This window comes from Eucyclogobius newberryi, unplaced genomic scaffold, assembly GCF_026437365.1.
Source record: "Eucyclogobius newberryi isolate DKJ021-1_F unplaced genomic scaffold, fEucNew1.0.hap1 SCAF_8, whole genome shotgun sequence".
NCBI classification, from domain to species: Eukaryota; Metazoa; Chordata; class Actinopteri; order Gobiiformes; family Gobiidae; genus Eucyclogobius; species Eucyclogobius newberryi.
The window spans coordinates 3,477,947-3,503,579 of record NW_027316500.1 but is presented as its reverse complement, the minus strand read 5'-3'; the positions used below and the strand labels follow the sequence as shown (position 1 = coordinate 3,503,579).

The window sequence follows — 25,633 nt, the reverse complement described above, 5'->3', positions numbered from 1 at the left end:
ACACAATACTCGTTTACCTATACCAATTTCAATATCACATTGACAATAAAAGAGACTCTTGTTAGGCAATAGAATTTTTGGCACTAAACAATAGTAAAAATCAGGTATTGCACCTTTAAAGAACATTCTGTCTTTTGAAAATCTCTTCCTAAAACTCTTCCTAATTATTCACCACAATGTGATGTGTTTATAAGCGCTTTAAAGGCCAAAGCACAGTTTACTGTCAAAATAGATTTGATCATGAAAAAAATCAGGTACATACCGTTTAATATTACTACGCGGTTTTATACTAGTTTTGCAATAGATCAAAAAGAATTCTAAAACTATTCAGGAAAGGTCCAATTTTGGCCTGTTCCTGTTGTTAGTGATAGTAGGAAGCTTTTATTCATTGTCAATAGCTGCTTGGCCTGTCTGGTCCTTCTGGGTGGACGAGTCCCGGTTGTAGTTGTCCCTCTTTCACTCCTCCACTTTTGCTCTATGACATAATTCCCTGGTATGACACTCAGTGCAGTCCAAACCCCACAGATTACTGCTGTTGGCCCCCTCTTTATCCCTGTGCAGCTCTGTCCTCCAGGTGCAAAGGTCAGAGGTTGTGGACTGAGCCCGCTGCCTGAAATAGCAGGAGAAGTGATGAGAGTGACATGCGGGTGTGTGGATGTGAGTCAGCGAGTGTTAGTTCTGAGGACAGCTGCTGGGGTTTACACCGTGAACTGAAGGCTCTGCAGCAAGTGTGCATTGTCCTCTTGGTTCTGTTTGCAATTCATTCTATTTGAGCGGCAAAATTGTCAAGTGTCAAGTGAGTGTCAATGGTAAGTAAGTAATAAGATCTTGTAAGGGCGCAAAACCCTTCTAAAATGTGAAAGAGCCACTACTGTCTAATAACGAATACCTATAAAAAAAAAAGTCTACCACTCTGCTGAATACTGAGTTTGTACCTGACATCTAAAGAAAACCAGATAAACCAGACGTTAAATTAAATCATTCATTTAATTTAGTGCCAGCCAACTGTAATTAACCGACCCATCACAGCAAGCACTCATAATACTAATGTCGCACCTTCTCTGTACATACCATACAGTCCGATAATGACTGTTCCCATTTTTGTAACTCTTCTTGAACCAAATCGATTGCTTATCACTTATATGTCGAGTGTACTTCTTCCATGATGACTCCAAGGTTTTCCAGATACTTTTTAGACTCTGGGATACAGACTATCTGGCATTTACCATTGAGGACGTGGCTATCATCACGAGCTTCACAGCAGAAATCGTCAGCTTTTCAGCGTTCTTTAAAGTTGATGAATCAAACTCTTGCCAAATCCAGTGGGTAGAAAAGCACAAACATCTTTTTCGTCCAACAATGCAACAACTAAAAAAAGTCTGTTTTCAGGTAAAACAGAATAAGCTGCAACACATACGTCCTCCGGGTCGCCATCTTTGTTTTTTTTGTTTTTGGTTGTTTCACTTGCTGTCTTCATTCCTGAGCTCAACCAGCCCTGCTGCCATGTGATTGGCCCGTCAAACCACTGGTGCGGACTTCAAACAAATCAGCGAGAGCATTTAAAGAGTTTGTGCACTCGGCCCCTCGATCAAGGTTAGACTTTTGGATCACACAGAGTTGAACTGATTACCGTTTTCTCTGTAAATAAAATGTTTATAAGTAAGTTAAGGAAATTAATTGTTATGGGCCGAGTTGAGTGTCCTTTATCTCCCCCTGTCGTTAGCAAACAGGCTTGTACTATCAGTTTCCATTCTTCCTAAAGTTAATTTAATTAATTTATGTCTTATTCAAACTAAATTTGGAATTGTGTTCATTTCATTGGGATTATTTTAACATATTATATGATGATATTTGTATTTTTTAATGCGAATATGCAGTTTAACTTTCGTATACATAGTTCTTTTGTGTGAAGCTTCTGATGGTGCTACATTGTGCTTCTGATGCTGAACAATACATCGGCTCTGAAAGAGATATAATGAGATGTTTGTTTCTATAGTAACATGATCATTAAAACAAAAGATCAACAGAACTTTCCTTCAGGCACTTTTCAAAGCACTTTATTTCATTGACTATTTGTAATTACATCAAATCTCTGTTTCTAAACTTTGGACACACTTTCCTTCAGGCAGAACAGACCACGCTTTGTGTGGCCTTGGTCTTTAATTATCTGATTGTCAACCTGCCAATACATGGTTTTTCCTCCATTAAAGGCAGTCTATTCTCAGGTGGCTTTTTAGGTTAAAAGGCTCTTTAATCACACAGCATTATTGATTGTCTCCATTTGATTGATTATTTCATAGAAAACAATAAACTTTTATCCTTTCAGCTTTTCTCCCAAAAGGTATTGACTCATGGTAATTCACTTGTGCGCTGACCTGTGATTTTAAAGCCGGCCATTTCATTTAACTGGAACAGGTCAAGGATTAGCCTAAATGTATGTCATGCTTAGGTAAACGCATTTTAAACACTGTAAAAGAAGTAATTATATTTTGTGTGACTTTGCAGATCACTCCAGGGAGCAAAGCAGCGCTGGGCAATCTTATTCAGGGAGATGTTATCGTGGCCATCGATGGAGTGGGCACTGACGGGATGACACATCTGGAGGCCCAGAACAAGATCAAGCTGGCCAACTACAACCTGGCCCTCACCATGTCCAAGTGAGCAGATACAATATCCCATAATATACAATTGGCATTGATAAGGAATAAGGAACCACAGGCTTATCACTGCAGAAATGTTTAAAGAAGCAAACTATGCGGCCAAGTGGAGCACACATGCCTGCCGTGTGGCTCAGTGCTCTCCTCTCACACAGAGTGTTGTCATAGCAGAGTCGTGTACGTTGCGTGGGCACAAGCATGTATGAGAGGAGAGAGTAATTTAATGCTCGTGTTCGTCCGCGTGACACTGATGTGTGTATCTACATTGCATCTCAGTGGGCTCCAGGATGTTGTAATTATGTTTTTCATCTTTCAATTTGGCATGGAAACGGCTCGAGACACGTGTAAGATGCGTATCGTGACATAAGAAACACCCGTAATGGATCTTGATCAAATCTATTCATTCCAATCCCTCCACTGGCACTGCCCTGTGCTGTAAAATGTTATTGTGTTCTGTAGTTGATTTAGATTAAATTAATTTTCTGGTTGGATGAATTGTTTGACTCGTCATGGTATCCGTGCTGCAGAGGTGAGCTCACAAACCCATCAGCCACCACCTTCTCACGTCCACAGAGACTGTTAGTCAGCTGTCAGTTTCAGGGCGCAGAGAGTCTGTGTTATAAAAGAAGAACGCAGCACAGCGCTCAAAGGGATAAACAAAGTCACAATGTCATAAAGGCAAAGCTCGCTGACCTGTCACTTCATATTTACATCTGAGGCTAGAAGCTAAAACGACACAAAAACAGCCACTGCTTCAACAGCTACTTTTATCTTTCATTTATAGATATTCTAAACTGAAGTGGATATTTCAAATACTTGCTTACTTAAATAAATGTTTATAGTGCTTGTCTAACGCTGTTGGACATTTACCACGGCAAGGCAAGGCAGGTTAAGTGCCTTGCTCAAAGACACCAAACAGCAGTCTTATAATCAGTGGACAAATCTCTACCAGTTGAGCCACTTACACTCTTTTAGATTTTGACCTGTCGAGAAAAGATTTCATATTCTGGTTCAATTCTCTTGCCAACTGCCAACTGTACCTGTGTGTGTGTGCGTGTGCGCGTGCGTCTAAATCATACCTGAATTATACTATTTAATCATGAGGCCGATGTCAACAATTCACAAAACAACTTAGTAATTCCAAGTTTGTGTCGCTGTGAGACGTGGCTGAAGCTAGAGTAAACAAGCTTTTTGTGATGTGTAGAGATGTGAGTGTAAAGCTTTGTTTTGCTAAGCATGTGGGCTCAACATATACGTTTAATTAAATGTCTTCTTAAAAACATTGGCAAAAACCCAGGTGTAGGAGCATAAAACCAGCATGTCTTTAAATAAGCCCAGGGCCCGAGTTCCCAGTGAAGGTCAGAGGTATGATTGACAGAGAGCCTTCACCTGGGACGTCCTGTTTCCTTTCATCAACACTGAGGTGAGGTCCACTGTGGCATATAAGCAGGTCAGACATAATAAAAACCATTTGACCATGGCTGAGGTTTCACCCAGCGCACTACGTCAGATTACACACTGCTGCACACTTCACGCTCACTCACAATGTGTTTCTAACCTGAACCCTGCGCCTCACGGAGACCGATGGTAAGTGTTTGATGTGGACGTAGCGCGGTGCAAATAATCCAGTTTATAGTCCGTATTTTCAATTATTACTCAATTATTCAATTACAAGGATGTTTAAAATTCCAACTACTATTATTACATTTTATTACAAATTATACAACTATTTTTGCTCTGTACTTCCTCTCATTTTGACACTATACAGTAGAATGGGGAAGGGCTATATATCGGTTCTGTTATAGGTTGATATATTGGCTAATATTTGGCCGTATGTTTACACAATCAAGCAACAAATTATTTTATATCCCAGATAAACACATTCTGATATATATTTTTTTATTTGTTTAGTGAAAAGTTAATTTGTGAACTTAACTTTAACTTAAAATTTCTATTGGCAACAACAGCAAACCAAATAATCGGCTCAAAAATAAAAATAATCATCCGTATTGGCCCTTCCCTAATATAGAAGTCATTTTTTGGCATAATCAAGCCACTTGACTACTTCATCTCTCCATATTTCTTGTATCTTTACTTTTTGAATCCTAACTGTTTCTCTCTGATCAAACACGCCAATCTCCTTCTTCACACGAGCTTGTAAATGTTTCTTCTCCCCGAGTATTCGCCGAGGCTGGCTGTGTTTTCTGCCGTGCCGCCGCAGTTGTCGTCGTTTGTCCTGATTCCAAATGCTTTTGTGCGTCCTGTTTGTCCTTGGATTGATTTCTGTGCATTTTCTTCTCGACACAAGCCCAGCAACTCGAAGGCAGCATTTGTATTGTATTTGTATGGCTCATAATGGATCTGGGCTTAAAGTAAAAATGAGTATTCAAAACGTTTTACCTGTAAACTGATTACAAATTGAAAGCGTTGATTAGCATTTTGTGCAATTTGAATGAAGTTATTTTCAGTATGTTTTTGTTTGTTTGTTGCTTTTGTATTTCTTTTTTTTACTGAGATGAATGCATGTCCTAGTTGTTGTTGTTTATTTTTGATGTATTATTTCTGTCATGTATAATAAGAATTCTGTGTTCTGGTTTGGAGTGATCACATTCAGAAGCAGGGAGTGTTTTTGTGACCTTCTTACCTTTTATCTCTCTCTCGCTCCAGGTCCAAACGTCCGGTTCAGTTAGCTCCACCAAGGATGGATGCTGCTGCTTTTCCCATGATCCCTCACCAACAGGTATCGTCCATTCAAACATAATCGTCAAAGTGATGTAATGTTTTATTATTCTGCACTGTAGTAGATTTAGTAGAGATGTAGTAGAGAAGTAGATTTGAATCAGACATACTAGGCTTCATGCAGAAGGTGTTTTTACAAACAATTGTGGATTTACGAAGGTTTTATGCATTCACAAAATGAGTTCTACGTCACTTTGTTTAAGCTCTCTCTTCTCTCTTTACTGTAAGGACCTTCTTAAAGTGGAAGTTACCATTTTTTTTAAGAACACATTTAAGCGTGAGGCTCAATATCATTATGAATCTGTTTAATTATGTGTTCTTATGTAATTGTACTATGCTGCAGTTTCTTGTTCATTTCTTTGGCAGGGACATTGCAGTCATACATGGTTACAAAGCAAAGCTTACAGCTGATGCGATGTATAGACCTCGTGTAGTCACGTGAAGATTGGGTTTCACTACTCATGGTGGTTTGTTTTGCCTTCCAGCGTCACGTGACCCGCTGACGTCAGCTGCACGAGGTCTATACAAAGTTTATAGCGCTAATGTTTAACTCCCATCCCTGGTTGAGCTTTCTTCACTTTTTGAATGGACCTCTGTTTTTATCATACCTATATAGTTCCGGCTGCGCTGCAGTTTACAAAAGTGTCAGGTGATGTTACTGATTTCGGCACAGTTTTTGCACATGGGGCCGTAGGACAACAGCGCCATCTGCTGTCCGACTGCTTCAGAGCTGTATCCCAGATGTGAGTCGGTATTCCCCCTCATCCTGGTTTACAGTCTGGTCTACATGTTTCCATGGTATTTGTTGCTTAAATCCTCACCACTGCGAGAGGGAAAACCATCTCATGGACTAAGGCCATCGGCTCAAAGAGCAACAAATACCTCTGTTGGATCAGAGATGCCATCGAGATCCAGAAACACGCCCACCAGGCTATAAACAGGGACGAGGGGGCAAACCAACTTTCCCATTAGCAGACCCGTCACTGCAACACCACGTGACACTCCTGGAGACGGCAGCAGGGACAGCACAAACTGTCAAGGTATGATGAAAACAATATTGTCCTTCATTAGTCGTGGCTGACATAGTTTCATTTATTCATTATTTGCTACCTTAGACATTGCCAATGGGCTTTTATTACCTTCTGGCAAACTAAGCAGAGCATATATTCGATAGTCTCCAAATAAACACATCCCACTCAGTGGTCTTCTGTTTCCCGGGCTGTCCAGCAGTGCAGGTCTGGACAGACCGTACTGTACGTGTTGAGGATAACGTAATATTGATATTTGGAGCCTTGAGCTTATTCAAAGTGCTGCAAGTTATCTGATCTTTTTTACATCCTGGATTAACACCCTCAACAGTTGTGCGCAGATTTTTACAGTGAGACATTTAGGAAATAATGGAGACAGAGGCCTGTAAAACATTAAACAACATACTGTTCGAACATGGAATTACAAAGGAACAGGACCTGACGCCTAGTTTGAAGTGGGTGTTATGGTGCACAGATTAGTACCTGAGAAACTCTCATATTTCTAAAGGGAGCTGGCAACAGGACACTGTCATCAGAATGTTCAAAATTCCAGAATGGAGGCAAAAGAAAGAGAAAATATGGTGAGGTGCGGGATATGTTTGTTGATAAAATGAAAAAGTATTGTGGCCTCAACATTTCTGTAAGAATTTGTCCAGTAAAAACAAAACAAAATCTGGATTTTACCTTCATAAAATGCTATGTGTCCTCATAATCTCCTATTAAATAAACAAATAATGTCAGACAGTAGATGTCTTTAAACCAGACTCTGACATCACTCACATGCATCTGAGGAGTTTTCATTCGACAAAACCACGGGATGTTTTTATATTTTGAGTTAATTCTGGGGTTAATCCCAGTTCCCCAATTTAAAATGTATTTGTTGACAAGCTTTCAAAGGGTCCATACATTTACTCCAAAAATAAATGCTAGCATCATTTCACTAATAGCTCTCTTGCTAATTAGTCATTACAATGTTGTGCATTACTGTTGCCCGCACAGATTTACATATGAATGCACACGCGTGAAAGAGTGGGCGCCTCAAATGACACACATACGACACACACTTTGGATTGAGGCTGACTGCAAAGATATCCAAAAGTATTGACAAGAGCCTGAACACGTGGCCTGTTCTCCCTGAAGCCAGAGTCCCAGCAGCTGAACGGGCGTGGCTCTGGGCCCACAGACGCTGACTCGCCGGGCAAGAGGAGACAGTATAACTCTCCCATCGGCCTGTACTCTGAGGAGACGCTCAGGGAGATGGCAGCGATACAGGCTGGGTATGTAGTCCTCCTTCACTGTGGACCCGAGGAGAGCAGCATCCAGAACATTCAAAGTCCAACCCAAAGTCTGTGAAAAGAGCAAATGAGGCTCAGACTATTCCGTGGCTTCTTTCTCATACTAAATAGGTGGGGAACTTTGGAGAGGAGACTACATTACCCAGGGTGCCTCTGTGGTACGTGCTGATTAGGTTACTGTGTCACCGAGGAAGCCCCGCACCTGTTAGCACTTTTGGACCGAGCTAAAGGTCAAAGGGGAAAGATTATTATAACGCACTTGTGTAGCACTGAATCAAATGTTTAAACTAACAACTTAGCACAAAATACCACAGTAGTAAACTATTTTCAGGTGGAATGACCATAATACATTACCAATCTGGTTTAGTTTGTGTTGGATACAGTTTTCATTTCCATGTGTAGTAAGATAGAATTACAAAAACTGCATACAATGACCAAATCAGGGCTTTTCTTTCAAATGTCGAATCTAAAAGAATACAGAATGTTGGGATGTTCACAGTGTTACGGGGGCCGCAGAGCTGATGAGATTAAGAAGAAACAATTGAGTCCAATTAGATTTTGTTCTTCATCCTGAGCTGTAACCTTTGACCTTTACTCTTCCCTAGCATTGTGCTACATTGACCTCTTTCTCCAGCTCCATCCTTGACCTGAAGAGTGACTAATTACGTTTTTTAAATGTGTTCTTCTGTATTTTCTGTCCCCTGGTGCTGTTTCTTGGACAGATCTTCAGCCCGCCTCCTCAGAAGTCAGTATCCAATCAGGATGGATGTGATGGAGCTGAGCATGTGTCTGCTTTGGTGTTTGTGAACGCTTTGGCATGCTTTTGAGTTAAGGTTTTATCTGTACAGCAGCGTGCTCATATGGTTTTAAAACAATTCAAGTTTCAGTCTCTTGCTGTTTCCTTTATCCAATTATTTGTTAAGTTGCAATTATGTGTAGTTAATTTTGTTGCTGTATCAGACAATAAGAGATGATGTATAACCTGGACTTGTGTTAACTAAAGCTTTAGTCTTCATCAGAAGCATCTTTGTATTTATTGTGGTCTGTTTGTGGAGATTTGAAGATCCGTTTGCAATATTAGTTAGTTTGAGGTCCAGTACCAAACTTGTATTTGTTCTAGTTCAGATTAATGTACTACACGGAGTAATCTACAAGCAGTTTGTTTGTTTGTTTGTTTGTTTGGTTAGAACCATTGAGTCTAATCAGGCACGTTGCAGGATGAGGACATGTAGAAACAGCTCTGTCACTGTCCCATACAGTGGTTTGTTGTCACGGTGCAATATCAGAGTGAGGAAAGAGACAAAGTGGGTGGTGTCTAAAGAGAACTATGTTTGTTTGTCACGATCAAACATATAAGTGGGAGATCAAGACTAACAGTTCAATAGTGGATTAAGATACATCTTACCTTCTGTTTACAATAGCCTCCTCAAACCTCGGTCAAAACAACACAGAAAATCAGCTGTGAGTAAGAGACTAACAGAGAACAATAGTGTAGAACAGCAGGAAACTTGCAAAAAATATTTCTTAATGTTTCAGGTTATAACTTCTCCCTTAGGGTACATTCAGATTGAAAACAACTTTGAAATGATGGGAAGACTGTCAAAACATCCACATTAAAAAAAAAAAACATTGTCCTGATGAATGCCGTTAAAACCGTTGCCACTAACAGTTCAAACTCAAACATGTTCTTCCCACGTGGTTCAAACTCAGCCCCAGTACTTTTAAGTGCTTGTCCACTCGAAAAGAAAAGGAGAGAACTGGACCAAGCATCATTCATCAGCACGCCAACACGGCATGTGCATTACCTGAACCCATCCTGACGCTAAATATAGAGCTGCATTGATATGATCTTGTTGGTGTTCCTGGTGGCATTTGTACAGGGAGCGTAAAGGTCGTGGTGTGACATGCATGCTAAGCCATGTGGCATTTCCTGTGTCTCTGATTGATGTAATGTTTGATAGAAGAACATGATGCTCTCCAGTTTGTCACGTTTAACTGTCTGCCAGCTCTGTGTATAGAATTTAGTCTGAAAGTAAAATATGTAAAAGAGGAAAAGACTTGAAGAATGTGTAGGAGGACTTTTCTATCAACCTTTGAACTTGATTTGAACATAAAGACATAGGAGAGATTTTGTGAGCTTATATACCAAAGATGTAGTGTGCTAAGATGCTTGTGTGCTGTGTGCTGTGTGGACTGGGCTGTCTAAGTTGTCTCTATGTGAAATATATACAGTAGAGGCATGTGTAACGACAGAAGACAAATCAGATTGACTTTGTGATCAAGTTAAATGATATCGTCCAGAGGATTTCTCCTCTCTGGTCTTCATACAGTTCATATAGATTTTAAGTCCTACTGAAGGAAGACGTTCTAAACAGAGAACACATGTTAGACAAACTTCTGCCCTGTGTTCTGTGTATTGCATTTGCACGAACCGTCGCTCTCCTGATGTATTTAAGCCTGTGACAATGATGACTGTAACAAAACATGGAAAATGACTGTCAGATATCTATGTACAGTACTGTTGGTACCACTACAACATTTGAATAACAGTGATGATTATTCTCAATGTCTGTTCCTAGTTGGGTTTTTACATAAAAGATAAATAATCCAATGCAATAAAAAAGTCCATACACATCATAAATACCAAAACAGGTCAAAGATGGTTACACATCTGATCTCTGATTAAAAAGTCTTTCAGTTCTTTTTTCATAAAGGACAGAGTTTGTCTCAGAGTTCCGTCTTGGGCCTTGTGTTGTTTTACGCTTGACTGAAGTGAACAATATGTGCTTTTCTAACAAAAAGTTATGAACTTTTTGCAAACACACCATTCTATCACATTATTTGTAGACATTGGTAGGAGCTGTAATAAGAACGGTTCTTGTTATGATCGACCGATAAAGGTTTTTTCATGGCTGATGCTGATTAGAATCCAGAGATAAGCCCCGATATGTAAGGCCGATTTTGATTATTTTCCCCAAATTAGAGATTTTTTCCCCCACAAACTCACCATTAACCCTGTTCTACTACATACTGGAGAAGGAACGTAGTACACTCACCACAGATACTCTCTTCCAAAGGTGCACATTTATATGGTTGCATGCGTTGTGTGATGATGAAGCGAGCATGCTTAGTCTGTCCTTTGGATCACTTACCCCACCTTCACTGTGTGCCCCTCTCCTACACTCCACCCATCGCACCACAGCGCCCCCTTCAGCCCTGGAGCCCTGAAGGACCCTGCACACAGGCCCATGGAGGTGACCGGCCCTGGAGGCAAGGCCACGATAATCCACGCGCAGTACAACACCCCCATCAGCATGTATTCTCAGGACGCCATTATGGACGTCATCGCCGGGCAGACGCAGACCAAAGGACAGGACATGGGGTAAGACTGCACTGTCCCTGACCCACACACCCTCCCAGTCACACACTCTCTGCCGCCCACCCTGCCACCTGTACAAAGAGATATCACTCACACTATACTTTGACCAACTTTGTGGTTGTTTTGAACTCTTATGCCTCGTTTACTCTCGGTATGGGGCAAGTTTGGCACTTATTTTGACTTGTACTGCCCGTCATAGGAACTATGGTGTTCTGCGTTTTGTATTTGACCAGCACAGGTTCACGTGGGTTTTGCAGTACTCATGTAATGACCTAAAAACACTCCAAACCGCTGCGATGTATGGGGAAAATAGACCACAGTGATTTGAATCACTCTGTAAGACTTACTGGACCCGCCCAGGTCCTGAACCACACCCATGACCATGCCCGATTCAAATTTCAAATTCAAGGCATTAAAGGTGGGAGTATTCTTGAAAACCATATTGTAAAAGGAACATTTTGTGACCAAATCAGATTTATGTGCTCTGTGTGCATCAATAATTACTTTAAAGCATTAAAGCAGTGGACCCCAAACTTTTTGACTCGAGGGCCACATTGGGTTCTAAAATTTGGCCGAGGGGCTGGGCCAGGAAAATATTGTGTGTTTGTGTGAACTAATGAATTACTATAAATTACACACAAGATTTGACCTGTAACTTGTAACAAAGCAACAAATGCAAGGCTCAATGTACAAACTGTTTTCCAAATGCATTAAATTAATTGATTAATTATCTACTGTCTTCTACTGTCCACAAGAGTCTTCTTCAGTGTCAAACACTTGCGCTTCCTGCTTGATTGGCCCCGGTGGCCGTCTGTGGTGAATTTTATTTTCTGCGCGCCATAGATTTTCTTATGCGCGCACTATGTGCGAGCAGTGCACTATGCGCGAGCAGTGCACTATGCGCGAGCAGTGCACTAAGTGCGAGCAGTGCACTAAGTGCGAGCAGTGCACTAAGTGCGAGCAGTGCACTATGCGCGAGCAGTGCACTATGTGCAGTGCACTATGCGCGAGCAGTGCACTAAGTGCGAGCAGTGCACTATGTGCGAGCAGTGCGCAGCTGCTCAGCTTAGAGGGAACAGTGCCATCTCTTGGGGAAATGTGGGCATTACAGGCGAAAGGTAAAACGAACGGCCATCCACAGTATCGTGAGTTTGAATCCCGACTCCGACATTTGCTGCATGTCCTCCTTTTTCTCTCATCATTCCCCTTCCTTTCTTTCTCATTCCATCTACTGTCTAATAAATCCTGCGGCAAAAAAAAACAAAAACAAATATATATGTATTTTTAAAAAAATATATTTTTTATATAACTTGGACAAGCTTGGCGGGCCGGATTGAAAGGCCCAACGGGCCGGATGTGGCCCGCGGGCCGTAGTTTGGGGACCACTGCATTAAAGTAAATTATTGATTGCAAACAGGGAAGAATGAGCGAAATGCTGGTCGTCCACCTTGTTTCAGTTCATAAGCCAAGCACGAACAGTTTGACAGATTTTTGGAATACTGATAATATTGTAAATGTTCATATGCTGTATATGATATGCAAAATGATAACAAATATCAAGTATATTGTTTATAATAAAAAAAATTGCAATTATCCACACGTCCATCTTAAACCCCAGCAAATACATTTCTATTTGTATTTTATTTATTTGTTAGAGGACAACACATATTGATACATATTTTGCCTATAGATATGTAAAGATTATAGTCAACTTGGCTGTCCATCTTCAGTCCCTTGACTGATTGATGTCAAAGTATCTACAGCAGGGGTGTCAAAGTCATTTTTGACCGCGGGTGAAGGACTGACTCCATATTCATGCATCAGCAGCTGGGACACAAAAATAAACTTATATGATTTCTGATATGAAACGCTGATATCACAAACATGTTGCATGTTGCTTCACAATCTCAATATGGGCTCACTATTTTTATAGTTTAAGCTTATCTTAGTGACAAATGATTCATGTAGTGACTCAAATGAGTGTGTTTGTGTTCACAGTCACATTAGTGTGGACAGTCAGAGCAGCTTCACTCTGTCATGTTCAGACTTTTTACACTTTATTTTTACCTGTTACTCCTGCTCTGTCCAGATTTACACTTGTGTGGATGTTTTCCGCACAGAGCATCAGCGCCGCTTTTAGCACAGCTCTAACATCCACTAAACCGTCTCCTTTCTTTGTTCCACGTGTTTCCCAAGGACTGTGGGACTTATAGTTCTAGCTATAAAAACACCCCTGATCTACAGGCCAAAACAACACAATGGTCACTCAAAGGTCACACATCCGCACATTCAGTAGACTTATCAAATAAAAGAACAGTTCATTTGGAGTTAAACCAATACTAAAAAGTTACTCATGGTGACATACTATTTTTGAGCCTTAGAAAATGCTCGAATCAAATCTATTTTTGTCATAATTGCTCATCCTTATGCTCTCTCAAAAAGCATGCATTGTGAAAACTAGCGATGTGTCAAAGGGTTTGTGAGATCTCGGAACTTGTTAATTAGATTCAAATACCTAAATATCTTCCTCCTTTCATGGTTCCATGTGCTGTTTCCGATAGTAGACAGAGCGTGGGACGTTCTGATTGGATGTGCACTTCTGACTGTTGTTCTGGATACTTTGTAGTAGAAGGTTGTTCACTCTTGGGATATCAGAATCATGTAAAATCATCAGTTTCAGTTGTGAAGTCTACAGTTGTGTACGGCGGTATAGCAGTATTTTGGATGTACCGTATTTATTATGAAGTGTAGAACCTTTCACACACCTGTTTTTAATTCATTTTTTATTAACCTTTATTTAACCAGGTAAGAACCCATTGAGACCGAGACCTCTTTTTCAAGGTTGACCTGATATAACTTCTATTGTCAGATGTTTTGATGCCTCTATAGTGAATAATCATAAAATGTAGTCTGCTTTGTTTGCAGTACTCCTATTTACTACCAATCAATTTTCCATTTCCGCTTGGTAATTAGGATGGATGTATGCATAAACATTGCTTGGATGAACACTTATTGCTGTCTGTTCATTTCCCCCAATGTAAAACAAACACAATTCAGGAGCGAGCGAGCGTTTTCATTCTCTCTTTGAAATCACAGCATCTACACAACAAAACACATAAAATGGACAACTGAATGTTCTGGATGCCACGCTTTCTGTTTATCATTTGTACCGTATTAAAATGAATTGTATGTGATTGTTCTCAGTCGACCTTCACCTTGTATGCTGTACATTCATTTCAAATCAAATCCAAACCATTTCCCATCATTAATCACATTATAATCCCATATGACCCATCTTTTACATGTTTCAATGTGTTTAAATGTCCTTTCGCGTCCACTGACCGCGTTAGACTCTGCTGTTGGGTTGTGGCGCCCTCTTGTGTGTGCCTACAGTATAGTCCCCGTTAGAGAGAGCCTTGTAGACAGCAGCTCTCCGGTGTATCAGGCGGTGCTCAGCGCGGACAGGGACCCCGAGGTGAACGAGTGGGGCCGCCGGAGCATCCCCACGCCTCAGTCCAGGAGCTTCCAGGCCCTGGTGCTCATGACCGGGACGGACTCAGGTAAGGGCCCATGGAGACAATGTTCTTCTTTTTACAAAACTTTCTGTTCAAGATTTTAGGAAATTATTTTTGAGTAAGGATGTCTCAAAGTGTAAATGGCAATGATTGGTACTAAAATGAATATTGCCATTTATTATGCTCTCAAAAATGTAAGAATACATTTTTTTATTTTTTTGTGGATCACAGTAGTATGTGACACAACTTTAAATTTGAGTAAGTTTGTTTTGTCTGAAATGTTCCACAGTATGTCAATAAACATATTTAGCATTTCCAGTACTGGTGTTTTCGTAGCTAAATAATACCCTGGAAAAACTTCTATCTTATTGTGAGCGGACTCGCCTTTCCAAAGATCTGCCCTAACCTGACCTGCAGACATCATCTTGTAGTGTCCGCTGTGATTGACATCTGACACTGACATCACTTTCGTTCTAAAATTGCCCCTCCCCTCTCTACTTTACAACAGAATTATGGCCGGCACAACTGACAAAATGTGTTTCTTTGCTTTTTTTCACTGTAGCTAGTGTTTAGTTTTCACTTTCACAATTAACAGTTCATTTCCTCAACACGTGAACTCAGAAATGTCTTATTTAAGGAGAGAAAGGTCATGAGTTCAACTGTGTGTGATCCCAAAGTCTATCAGTGATAAATGTGAGCTGCAGCTTTCTGTTCTTTATCTGCTCTTTACCTGTTTCTGTTTTTAGATGTTTTTAGAAGTACAAACGTTGTCAGAGTTGTAGACTTTTATGCTTGTTATTGGACTGAACTGCTTTTTTCACTTATTAGATGTGTTTTGAGCTCTTACAGAGGAAAATGTTGTGACGTTGACAACATAACCTCTATACTAGTGTAATGCCATACTGTGGAACATTCCAGGGAAAGCAATAGCATCTTCATGAGTTACATAATGCATCTTTACGAAAAAATATTGGTAGTAAAGCTGATGAATGGCTCCAGAATGACAGTCCTTTTTACCCATAAGATGCATTACAAGGCCCTAATATACAACTGCTGTCAAAAGTGCAAATGGTGACTATCCCATCTGTTTTGTGTTGCTATGGCAGATGAGGAGGAGGAGCTGCAGAGGAGCAGGTAGGAGGCAGTGGTGCTGACCTGTCCTCCTCCCCTGAAGACCACCACCCCCATCTCCCTGTCCAACCACCCGACACTGCCCTGAGTCTGAGCCTGTCCTCACATTCACACAACCCACTGCCACAGGGTGTGCTTTTTGCGCGGCACCATCAAGTTGACACCCACTTTTGTCACTCCGCATTTGTCCACTGAATGAAATGTAATGTGCTTTGACTTCCACTAGAGGGAGCTGTAATCACGTTTGTTCTACACTGACCATTTCTGTGCATTATATCATTCTTTAGTTTGTGTTTGATAAAAAGAAACGGTAGAAATCTGATCATGGACTGGATTTGCTGCTTAAAATTATACATTAATTTAATTCAATTCATAACTGGGCTGCAATTTTAGTAGTCGACTAGTCAAATGAGTATTTCTGTTGTACTTTGCGACTTTTTGAAAACATTATTAACCAAATTAAGGTTGAAATAGAGAGACTGAATGCTTTTTAGATTTAAAATATTACATATATAGTGAAATATAGATGATAGTTGATTAAATTCTGACATTTTGATTTCATAAGGCCACTGTCTTTGTAATAAAAGGTCTTTTTGTATGCGTTTTAGAGTATGTATCGTCCAGAGAAAGATTATCAAAAATACAACGGCGATTATTTCCTTTAGTCGCTAATCACGATAAGTTGATTAGTCTTTGCAGCCCTAACTCATAATTGTAGGTATTGTGACAAAAAGAGAGTGGAGTGTTCTTGTCCTTGCCTTTAATAGAATTGCCCATAACAAAAGCTTACATTTGTACAATACCTAATATCTAAAGGACGTTTCAGAAAAAGAGGCTGTAATTGAATATCCACTGGGTCGCGTATGTCCTTCTATCTCCAGCTCCCCTCTGCTCCCTGATGGATGGAGCTTTTTCTCTTTCTGCACACTTATTTAATCACGGCTCCATTATGCACAATCGATGGGCCGCCTGTTTGGACTGAAATACGAGCAGATAGGACCCTCCCCCTGCTCTTGTCAGAGTCTATATGTCGGCCAATGACTCACGGGGAAATCGATAGAGCAGAGGTCGTGCTTTTATCCGCCAATAAAGAGACTGCGGTTTTGTCTTTGCTCCATCTAACTCATCCTCACCAAGGTTTCTGTTTTATCCCCTTTTTCGAGCGGTTCAAGCAGTTTTCAGAGGCCAATTGTTTAGAATCCAAAGAAACCGGCCGATAAAAGCTCTGCTGATTTTGGGCCAATAAGCAAGGTTGATTTAGCTATTTTTTACCTATTTATTTTATTTAAATTGACTACAAACTTGCCCACAGCCATGTTTAATCGCACACCTTTCAGAGAGCAGTGTTAGTCCTGTTTTGTGTTTTGGTTTTGCACTGAGTTTTTTGTGTATTTTTTAGGCAGCAGGTCAGCAAAAATAAAGTATTGGCCTGTACTGGAGAATTAATGCCTATAACCGATAAGTAAATGATGCAAATATTTGCCTGAAATTGTAATGGTCTATCTCTATGCGCAATAAACAACAACAACGTTCTTCAACATTTGTATTAGAGCTGCAAGATTACAATTTCTACAATTTCAGTGGACACAATCAGCAATTTTTGTTTACAATAAGTTCCTCCACATTCATAATAAAAAAAAATCTTATTTGTTCATACACATTGTTAAATACATCGCTTTTCAGTTCATAACTCAGTCTTTTGGTGAATTCTCCTGGACGGATTTGAAATGTGAACATCTGATCAGCAAAACACAAATTTCAGAAATGTGCAATTCTATCGTTCAGATTGATCAAAAATAATGAATCACTCAATATCGACTCGTATTCATTACAACCTGAATGAAACTCTTGATCCGTGCATGACAATAACAGCTTGGTATTTGCTCCACACTCACTCCCAAAGCCTCACAACGAGCTTCTGTTCATGTTGACATTTTTCTTTCATATTTTTTCTTGCTAACCCTTTGCTTGGGACCTTCTTCCGCTGTAGCCCTTCTGAGCATGCTCCAGTCCCCTCTGCAGTTAGCCCGTGTGTCCAGCCTGAGGAGCCTGCAGCAGAAGGCTCTGACTTTGACCTCCAGAGGTAACAGACATTTTGGGAAGTGTGGACGACAGTGGCCGATGTATTATGTGTCTTTCATTGCTTTAAAGTTTAGAAAATGTTTGGTTTTTGACACTTATTGGTCGGACTATGGTGGTGTTCAGCCTTTGGTTTATCGAGCAATATGTGTTTCTTTTTGCTAATTTTTTTGTAAATCATTCTTTGTTTTTTCAAATCCCAAGTTGCTGTTGATGTTTTGATTGATGTGGAAAGTGGTGTAGAAAATATTGATATCATGGATTTTTATCATTTCTTGACTTGTTGAGTTAGTGAAATCCAGCAATGGTGGAAGAAGTACTGGATGTTGTTACTTAAGTAAAAGTACAAATACAGGGCCAAAATATGTACTATGTAAGTAAAGTGTCCCATATAAAAATCTACTTGACTAAAAGTATTGAAGTAAATTCCACACAGGTTTTTGATAACTATAAAAGAGTGAAATATGGCAATTAAGATTTTTTTAAAATCGTCTTGATTTTTTGGTTCATCAACTTCTCATTTCTTCAAGACGATTTAGACTTTATATGTATATTGCTGTTTGCTCAAAGCCAAGACTTGAACTCAAAACCTTCTGGCAGACTGTCACCATGAACATGCTAAAATAACCCTTCAGACCGCACACAAAATACTTTTTACTTTTCAGCAGTTTTGAGTAGTTATGTAATGAAGTAAAAAGTATCCACTGTAAAATGTATTGCACTTAATTACAGTACTTTTACTTTTGTACTTGGACACATTCCACCGCTGGTTAAATACGGTGGTACTTGCCTTCAGATGCTGATGCTTTTAAATGTAAAGCCTGTTTTGAAACGGTTTCCCTCGTCTGCATCAAACCATGTAGCAATGGTGACCTGTGCTATTGTCTCTGCATCTTACAGCCAGAAGCGACACTTTGCTGCTGCTTACAACAGCGAGCACAGAGCTGCCGTCTCCAGGTAACCACAGAGATTAAAGCTAGCCCGTTTTCCTGGCTTCTTAACACTGCGTAACCATGAAACTTTTGGCAAAGGTTAACAACATCATGCCTTTTTAGCCAGAAGCCAAGTAACTCACTGAACCAGCCACTAAAGAATTGTTCTTTTTTTCCATTTGCAGCTTTTAGACTGAACTTAAATGTGTCTTTTAAAGCTGAGTGGGGTCTATTACGCTTTACTTCTTGTATAATATAGTTTTTTGATTCTATTATACTTATACAAATAACTGTCTTTGCTCATTCGGAGGTTGGTATAATTTCATGCTTAAAGTGCAGTACTTAAAGGGGCTGTTTTTCATGTAATAAATTCAGATCTGTTTTCCTACAGTACACATATATCGTAAAAGCAGCTCTTGGTGTCAAAATGAGACAGCGGTGTGCTGCCTGCCTCTTTAGAGCATTTTGTTGAAAAGCAGGAAGTGTGCTGTTGGCATGCTAATGTTTGTTAGCTTTGCCGTGATATTAAAATCTGCTCTGGTCTCGGAAAGTTGTGAAAAAGGCCTTTGGACCGCTGCAGACTATTTCAAAGGAACTAGTTCTGTTCTGGTAAAGTCAGGTGTGGCCCTTTAAGTAAAAAAAGCATGTACAGAATCTTATTATGTTTCTGCTCTGTCTCTCCAGTCCCTATGGACCGCCTCCCCCCATGTACCAAGCTCCTCAAGGCCCGCCCCCACAGCAGTACCAACCAATGCCACAGCAGTACCAGCCAATGCCACAGCAGTACCACCAGCAGCCGCCGCCTCCACAGGCTCCTCCCACTCAACAGAGCTCCATACAGATCCCCCTTGGCCCCGCCCCTCCCAAGGTGGTTAGCACGGCCTGCATCTACCCCTCTCAGCCAGGTAGCACTGTGTTGTTTATCATTGAACTGTATGATCTAGATTGTGTGACCAGCCAGTCCCTCCTTCATGGCTGGTCAGGCAATGATCTAGAGTACAAAATGATGTAAAAACTACTTTGAATATTGCAATAACAAAATGATTAATTTTTTTAAACATTTTATTTTAACACAGGAAGTAGGGCTGCAAGATATATCACAATCGAATCAAAAACGCAATTTGAATAGTTGTAATTATCCAAGTAACATAGTTTTCATCTGCAAACAACAAAATATATTTTTATATTATGCATAAAACCTGTTAACCCTGTACTACTCTACGAACATGGTCCGAAATATACAGTATGTTGTCATGTAGAAAAGGCTTCAGTTGTAGTCATCTGGACTCAGTTAGAAAAAATAGACGTTTCGACTCTCATCCAAGAGTCATTGTCAATAAGAGAATTTAGGTCGAGAACTCATATATTTATACTATTCTGTGGTAAGTCCAGCCCATTGGGAGGAGCCTTCCTGAAGTGGAAAGAGTTGTTTGTTTCAACAGAAACTTACCCTCTTTGTGTCTACCGAGCCTATTCAACCCTTTAATGGGCTATTAGTCTCCCCTTTGTCTTTGTGAGACCCTGGCTCACTCACCCTGAGTACCTGGTTAGCATCTAAATGTCCTGGTCCTGGTCCTCTACCTCTCCAGGGGTTCAGTATACCATTGTAGACTACAGGAAGGTTGAACCTTAACCCTCCATTCCTGTTTAAAGAAGGTCTTTCTTTTTTAACAAAAATAGCTTCCTTAACTCCTCTTTCAAACCATCTTTTCTCCCTGATTAAAATCTTCACCTCAATGCCACTCACTCCCAATGGGCTGGATTTAGCACAGAATAGTATAAATATCGGAGTTCTCGACCTAAATTCTTTTATTGACAATGACTCTTGGATGAGAGTCGAAATGTCTATTTTTTCTAACTGAGTCCAGATGACTACAACTGAAGCCTTTTCTACAATGGAACACGCCTGGACGAATGAGGGATTACACCGACAGTATGTTGTAATGTTTAGAAGTTCATGTTCCACTTTTCTCTCAAATGTATGTCAGAAATGTCTAAAATGCAATGCTTGTCCCATTGTACAGCCCAAACAGGTAGTTGTTTTTCGGTTCTGAAAGAAATATATAATTTGTGTCTGTTTTAATCCAAATCCAAAAAAGACTAATCCAAACCCTGTTCTATATTTTGCCGCAGCACATGCACCTGCTCCTGCCCCGGCTCTTGCTCCCGCCCCGGTCCTTCCTCAGCCCTGCCCTCCTGCCATTGTCCCCACCCCTCCTCCTGCTGCCCCGTCCCCCTCCAACAGACCTCCATGGGTGACCGACACCAACTTCGCAGATAAGTTTGACCCCGGTAAGATGACCACCACCTCCACAAAGGTGCCCGCGCTGCCCCAGGGAGCTCCGCCCCCACCTGCTTACATCCCCAACCAATCCCCAGCCGGACACCCTGCTCCCAGCCCTGCACCAGTCACCCCTAGCCCCGCCCCTTTCCTTCCAGTGGCCAGGGGCGTGGCTCAACGGGCTGAGAGGTTTGCAGCGGGCAGCAGGACACCACTGTGCGGCGCGTGTAACAGCATCATCAGGTAATGGACTGTGCGAACCTTCTTTAATGACTTCAAAGGGGACTTATTATGAATTGTACATGTTCTAACATAGTTCCCTCATCAAAAATGTACCTGGAGTAGGATTTAGCTTCACTCGCTAGTTTGATGAATCCGGCTTAGAAAGTCCTTCCCCTCCAAACGTGAAAAACACTCGGTTCTGAATCACTTCAATAAATAAAGCTTTTCCCGATCCGTTCCAGTACTTGGAATCATAATATGTCTCCTTTAACATTAATTGAATTGATCTGGATGTCAAGTTGAAGTAGAATATATATTGCATATGGAGAGTAAGTATACATGTCTCCACACTTCACAGGGGCCCCTTCTTGGTGGCTCTGGGCCGCTCCTGGCACCCAGAGGAGTTCAACTGTCACTACTGCCATATGTCTCTGGCTGACGTCAGCTTTGTGGAGGAGCAGAACAACGTTTACTGTGAGAACTGCTACGAAGAGTTCTTTGCTCCGACCTGCGCTCGCTGCAACTCCAAGATTATGGGGGTAAGATGGATGTATAACGACCTCTGTAATATATCATATTATAGACCTTTTAATATGTTATGCCTTGAATGTTCACATTCTCCTGAATTAAATTACCTGGAAGCAAAATGAAGAAAACCTAAAAACATAGATTAATTAATTACAACAGATTAATTTAAATCAGATCTAAATGCTAATGATTTTAAGCTTTTCTAACAAAAAAAAAATCACCCCTTTTGAATTTCCTGTGTAGAAATGTCAGTTTGCTTTTCTATTGAAAAGTTTTGTAACCTCTAAATTGTATTTGAGCTTCACAAAAAATACAATTTGTGGTACTATGTGACTATGTAATGCATCTCTATATAAAATGCACTTATATACAACTTTCTGACATACAAGTACTTGTACAAACACACACATTGTCTGGTAATAACCTATCTATCATAGAAAAAATACAATAGTAAATACCTTTAAACCAGGCTCTGACGTCATTCACATGTACCTTAGTGGTTTTAATTTTTCATATCTTGATATTCAGATTCACAGTTTCTTCGTGGAAATGACTTTTGCTGCGTTGGAATTTAGAATGTATTTGTTATATATAACCTTAAACCATAACGTTAAAGGGTCTTTATATGTTGCCTATGCAGTACCCTCAAGCGCCTCCTGTGTGTTGCAGGAAGTGATGCATGCCCTGCGGCAGACGTGGCACACCACCTGTTTCGTGTGTGCAGCCTGTGGCAAACCGTTTGGAAACAGCCTCTTCCACATGGAGGACGGAGAGCCCTACTGTGAGAAAGGTCAGCAGGCAAAGGGACCCAAGGTTAACACGGTGATATAATAGCAGCTTACGTTAATATGACTTCAAATTGTCTTTCAGATTACATCGCCCTCTTCAGCACCAAGTGTCATGGCTGTGACTTCCCTGTCGAGGCGGGGGATAAGTTTATTGAGGCTCTAGGTCACACTTGGCATGACACTTGCTTTGTCTGTGCGGTAAGAAACACTTTCTAATCCACTTTTAGGAACTTGTTGCTTTCAGTTCTCTTTCAGAGTCAACATGAAAATACTGGATTCTTTATATTTAAATAAGTTTCATATTGAGGTCTATTGCTTCATAGCTGCCTTTTTTTTAAAACAACACTTATTATGCTCTTGATTTGAGCTTTTGACCATGTTATAACATCCTCATCAAAAACATGCCTGGAGTAGTATTTAGCTTCATTCACGTTTGTTGGATGAATCATGGTTAATAAGTCCTCTCCCTCTGAGCCCCAGAAAACAGTGAATCTTACAGTTTTGTGATGTCATAGTCAGTCCATATTAAGTCCATAAATCATCAGCAGACACGTCTAGAGAATTCATGCCATAAAATCATGTTCATTACATGTGTGGTTACATTAGCATAATGGGGATAAGCTACGTTTGTTTACCTAGCCTTTGTAACTCCCTCTGCAGCCAGTAGAAGCAGCACTAACTCAATTCCTGACATTGGAAACGCTTGACTGATATAAAGTGATGTGTGCTTTTTGTAGACCTTTTTCCATGAGATGTCAAAGCAGAGCATGTTTAAAGGATTATCTTATCTTATCTTATACAAATAATACATAATATCTGTCTTTAATTTGGTGTAATCCATATTTTCCCTTTTTATTCTACAAAATAAAAGAGTCAGCCAGAAATTAATAAGAAAAATCAAATGACATCACATTTTGGGGATTTTCTTTGATATAAATGTACTGAGCAAACATGTGTGTGCTCCTCTAACTGCAGGTGTGCCATGTTAACCTTGAGGGCCAGCCTTTCTACTCCAAGAAGGACAAACCACTGTGCAAGAAGCATGCTCATGCCATCAACGTGTAGGCCCAACCCGGAGAGGACAAAGCTGCTGTTGTTACCACATCTTGTATTTCTCTTTGGATTATACCGTTCAAATCATGCACGTTACAGTATATGAAAAGGGCATCAACAGTAACTTTAATACGTCGCGATGTTTAAAAGGTTTTGTACCAGAAACTATGACTGTTTACCTTTTATAACTAATGTACTGTACTGATGCAAATAACTTTCTTTACAGTAACTGAACAACAATTTGACTTATTAGCTAAATGAATCTGTAGGTTTATCATCAGAAATGTGTTGTCACAATGTTGTGTGACTTTTCAACAATGCAGTAACAAGCCTTAATAATGAAAGATAAGACAATATACATACATATATACAAGTCTTCCACTGTACTGCAATCACTTAGGTTTGTCTTGTCACTAGTTGCTAACAGTATGTAAAGAATAACCCTGAGATGCATATTTATTTACTAAGAGTGATCTATATATTTAAAGCTAATATATTTTCACTGCTGCATTTAATGTGTATCATGTTAGGTTGTAGTTTTGCGAATGGCTGAGTTGAGTTGTTCATTTGGATGTTTGAGTTGGAATGCTTGGCACATTTTTCTCCACAAATTTGTGTGGCCCTCTAGTTTGTAGATTTTCAACATAACTTTCAAAAGAAAAGAAAATTAACAAAACAATTCAAACATGTACTGTAGTTTGAGGCAGTTCTTAGGAGGACCATCTGAGTTCCGTGCCTTAGCCACTGACACGCTCAGGTCTGAAGAGTATATGTCCTGGTGTACAGTTTTTATTGGAATATTTTATACAGAGATTGTGTGCATGTATGTGTGTGTGTGTGGGTGTGGGTGGGTGTGTGTGTCACAGCATGTTTGAAACGAATAATGTCAGTATTAGTTTGTGCCACTGTCTTGAAAAAGTGCTTTACTTACTGTTATCATTGTTGGAGTGTTTGGACTAACTGTTAATGTACTGATCTGAAAGTACAAACTTGTCAAATTTTGGCAGACAAAGAAAACACCATCCAGGTGGCTGTTTTGTCTGCATTACTACAATAGTGTTTCGCAGATTGATCATTGTGTTCAAAGTTTAATAAAAATGCACGACCAACACTTGAAGATATGTTTCTGATGACTTTTTATGATTTTCTTATGACTGTAAGTGACAACTTTATGTGATTTAATGAGGTTAATATAGTTAGTCTGACAGCAGAGGGCGCTTTCGTGGTTTAAAAAAAATATTTATTGAGCAGGAGGTCTCACTTTTGCGTATGCCAAAACTTAACTTTATAAAATTGCATCAAAAGGTTTTAGATAAATTATATGCACACAATAAATCAAAGTGTTATTTTCTTATTTCTGTGGGTGGAAAGGTATTGACATTGTGGAACAAAATTGCGCTTATCCTAATGACAAATATGAATACATGAGCACACATCTTACACCCTCATGGACATTAAATATCTTGCACTTCATGTACTGACTGTATTTAGTTGCTTTGGTGATCAAAGTGAACCGGAAACGTAGGTTGCTTGGTGCGGAGTGGTTCCTCTTCGGGGCGGAGATGATCTTGGCTCCAGCATCAATCAGCCGCAGCACAGATCCACACACAGACAGCGAGAGGAATACGTCCTGGAACGTGTCATTTCTGTGGAAAACTGGATTTTACTTTTCGCTTTTGTCGAGGAAATCTGTACGCGAACAACGATCATGATCAAGTCCTGGATGAAGAAGTGACTTCTCCTGGCGGATCTAAAAGAAAAGGACCAAGGTAAGGATCGGATTTGTGGATTCCCAAACTTCTTTCCTGACCTGCGGCTCCAGCTCTCTGACCGACTTTGGGGCTCCGTCGATTGACTGCAAAACACACAATTAACTACATATCCACGCTGGTCTTTTAAAAGTCGTTTTGCTTCCACATGCTTTACTTTTGGATATTTAGTTTTAAAATAAAGCCCACGTAAATACATTTGGAAAATATGGCTTCTGAAGAGTTTGATGGAGCAGA

General features: G+C 40.2%; 2 protein-coding genes across 4 annotated transcripts in view; both read left to right on the top strand.

Moving 5' to 3' along the window:
- The window catches only part of LOC140351607 (LIM domain-binding protein 3-like), a 38,875-nt gene extending 14,131 nt beyond the window's left edge, over positions 1–24,744 (top strand). Inside the window, exons 3-15 of one of the 3 annotated variants that reach the window (XM_072437503.1) lie at positions 2,506–2,657; positions 5,325–5,397; positions 7,565–7,701; positions 14,492–14,658; positions 15,720–15,747; positions 17,735–17,827; positions 18,724–18,780; positions 19,440–19,660; positions 20,889–21,279; positions 21,617–21,797; positions 22,456–22,576; positions 22,657–22,772; positions 23,550–24,744. In XM_072437503.1, coding sequence (XP_072293604.1) covers positions 2,506–2,657; positions 5,325–5,397; positions 7,565–7,701; positions 14,492–14,658; positions 15,720–15,747; positions 17,735–17,827; positions 18,724–18,780; positions 19,440–19,660; positions 20,889–21,279; positions 21,617–21,797; positions 22,456–22,576; positions 22,657–22,772; positions 23,550–23,639 — 1,827 coding nt within the window. In that variant the 3' untranslated portion in view covers positions 23,640–24,744. Of the gene's footprint in view, positions 1–2,505; positions 2,658–5,324; positions 5,398–7,564; positions 7,702–8,441; positions 8,465–10,921; positions 11,102–14,491; positions 14,659–15,719; positions 15,748–17,734; positions 17,828–18,723; positions 18,781–19,439; positions 19,661–20,888; positions 21,280–21,616; positions 21,798–22,455; positions 22,577–22,656; positions 22,773–23,549 lie in introns of all 3 variants that reach the window. The other 2 variants (XM_072437504.1, XM_072437505.1) reach the window with 2 other exon arrangements.
- A 429-nt stretch (positions 24,745–25,173) lies between these two features.
- bmpr1aa (bone morphogenetic protein receptor, type IAa) overlaps positions 25,174–25,633 on the top strand; it is a 51,342-nt gene continuing 50,882 nt past the window's right edge. The window contains exon 1 of the mRNA XM_072436599.1: positions 25,174–25,396. The gene's annotated coding sequence lies outside the window, so the exon portion shown is untranslated. The remainder of the gene's footprint in view (positions 25,397–25,633) is intronic.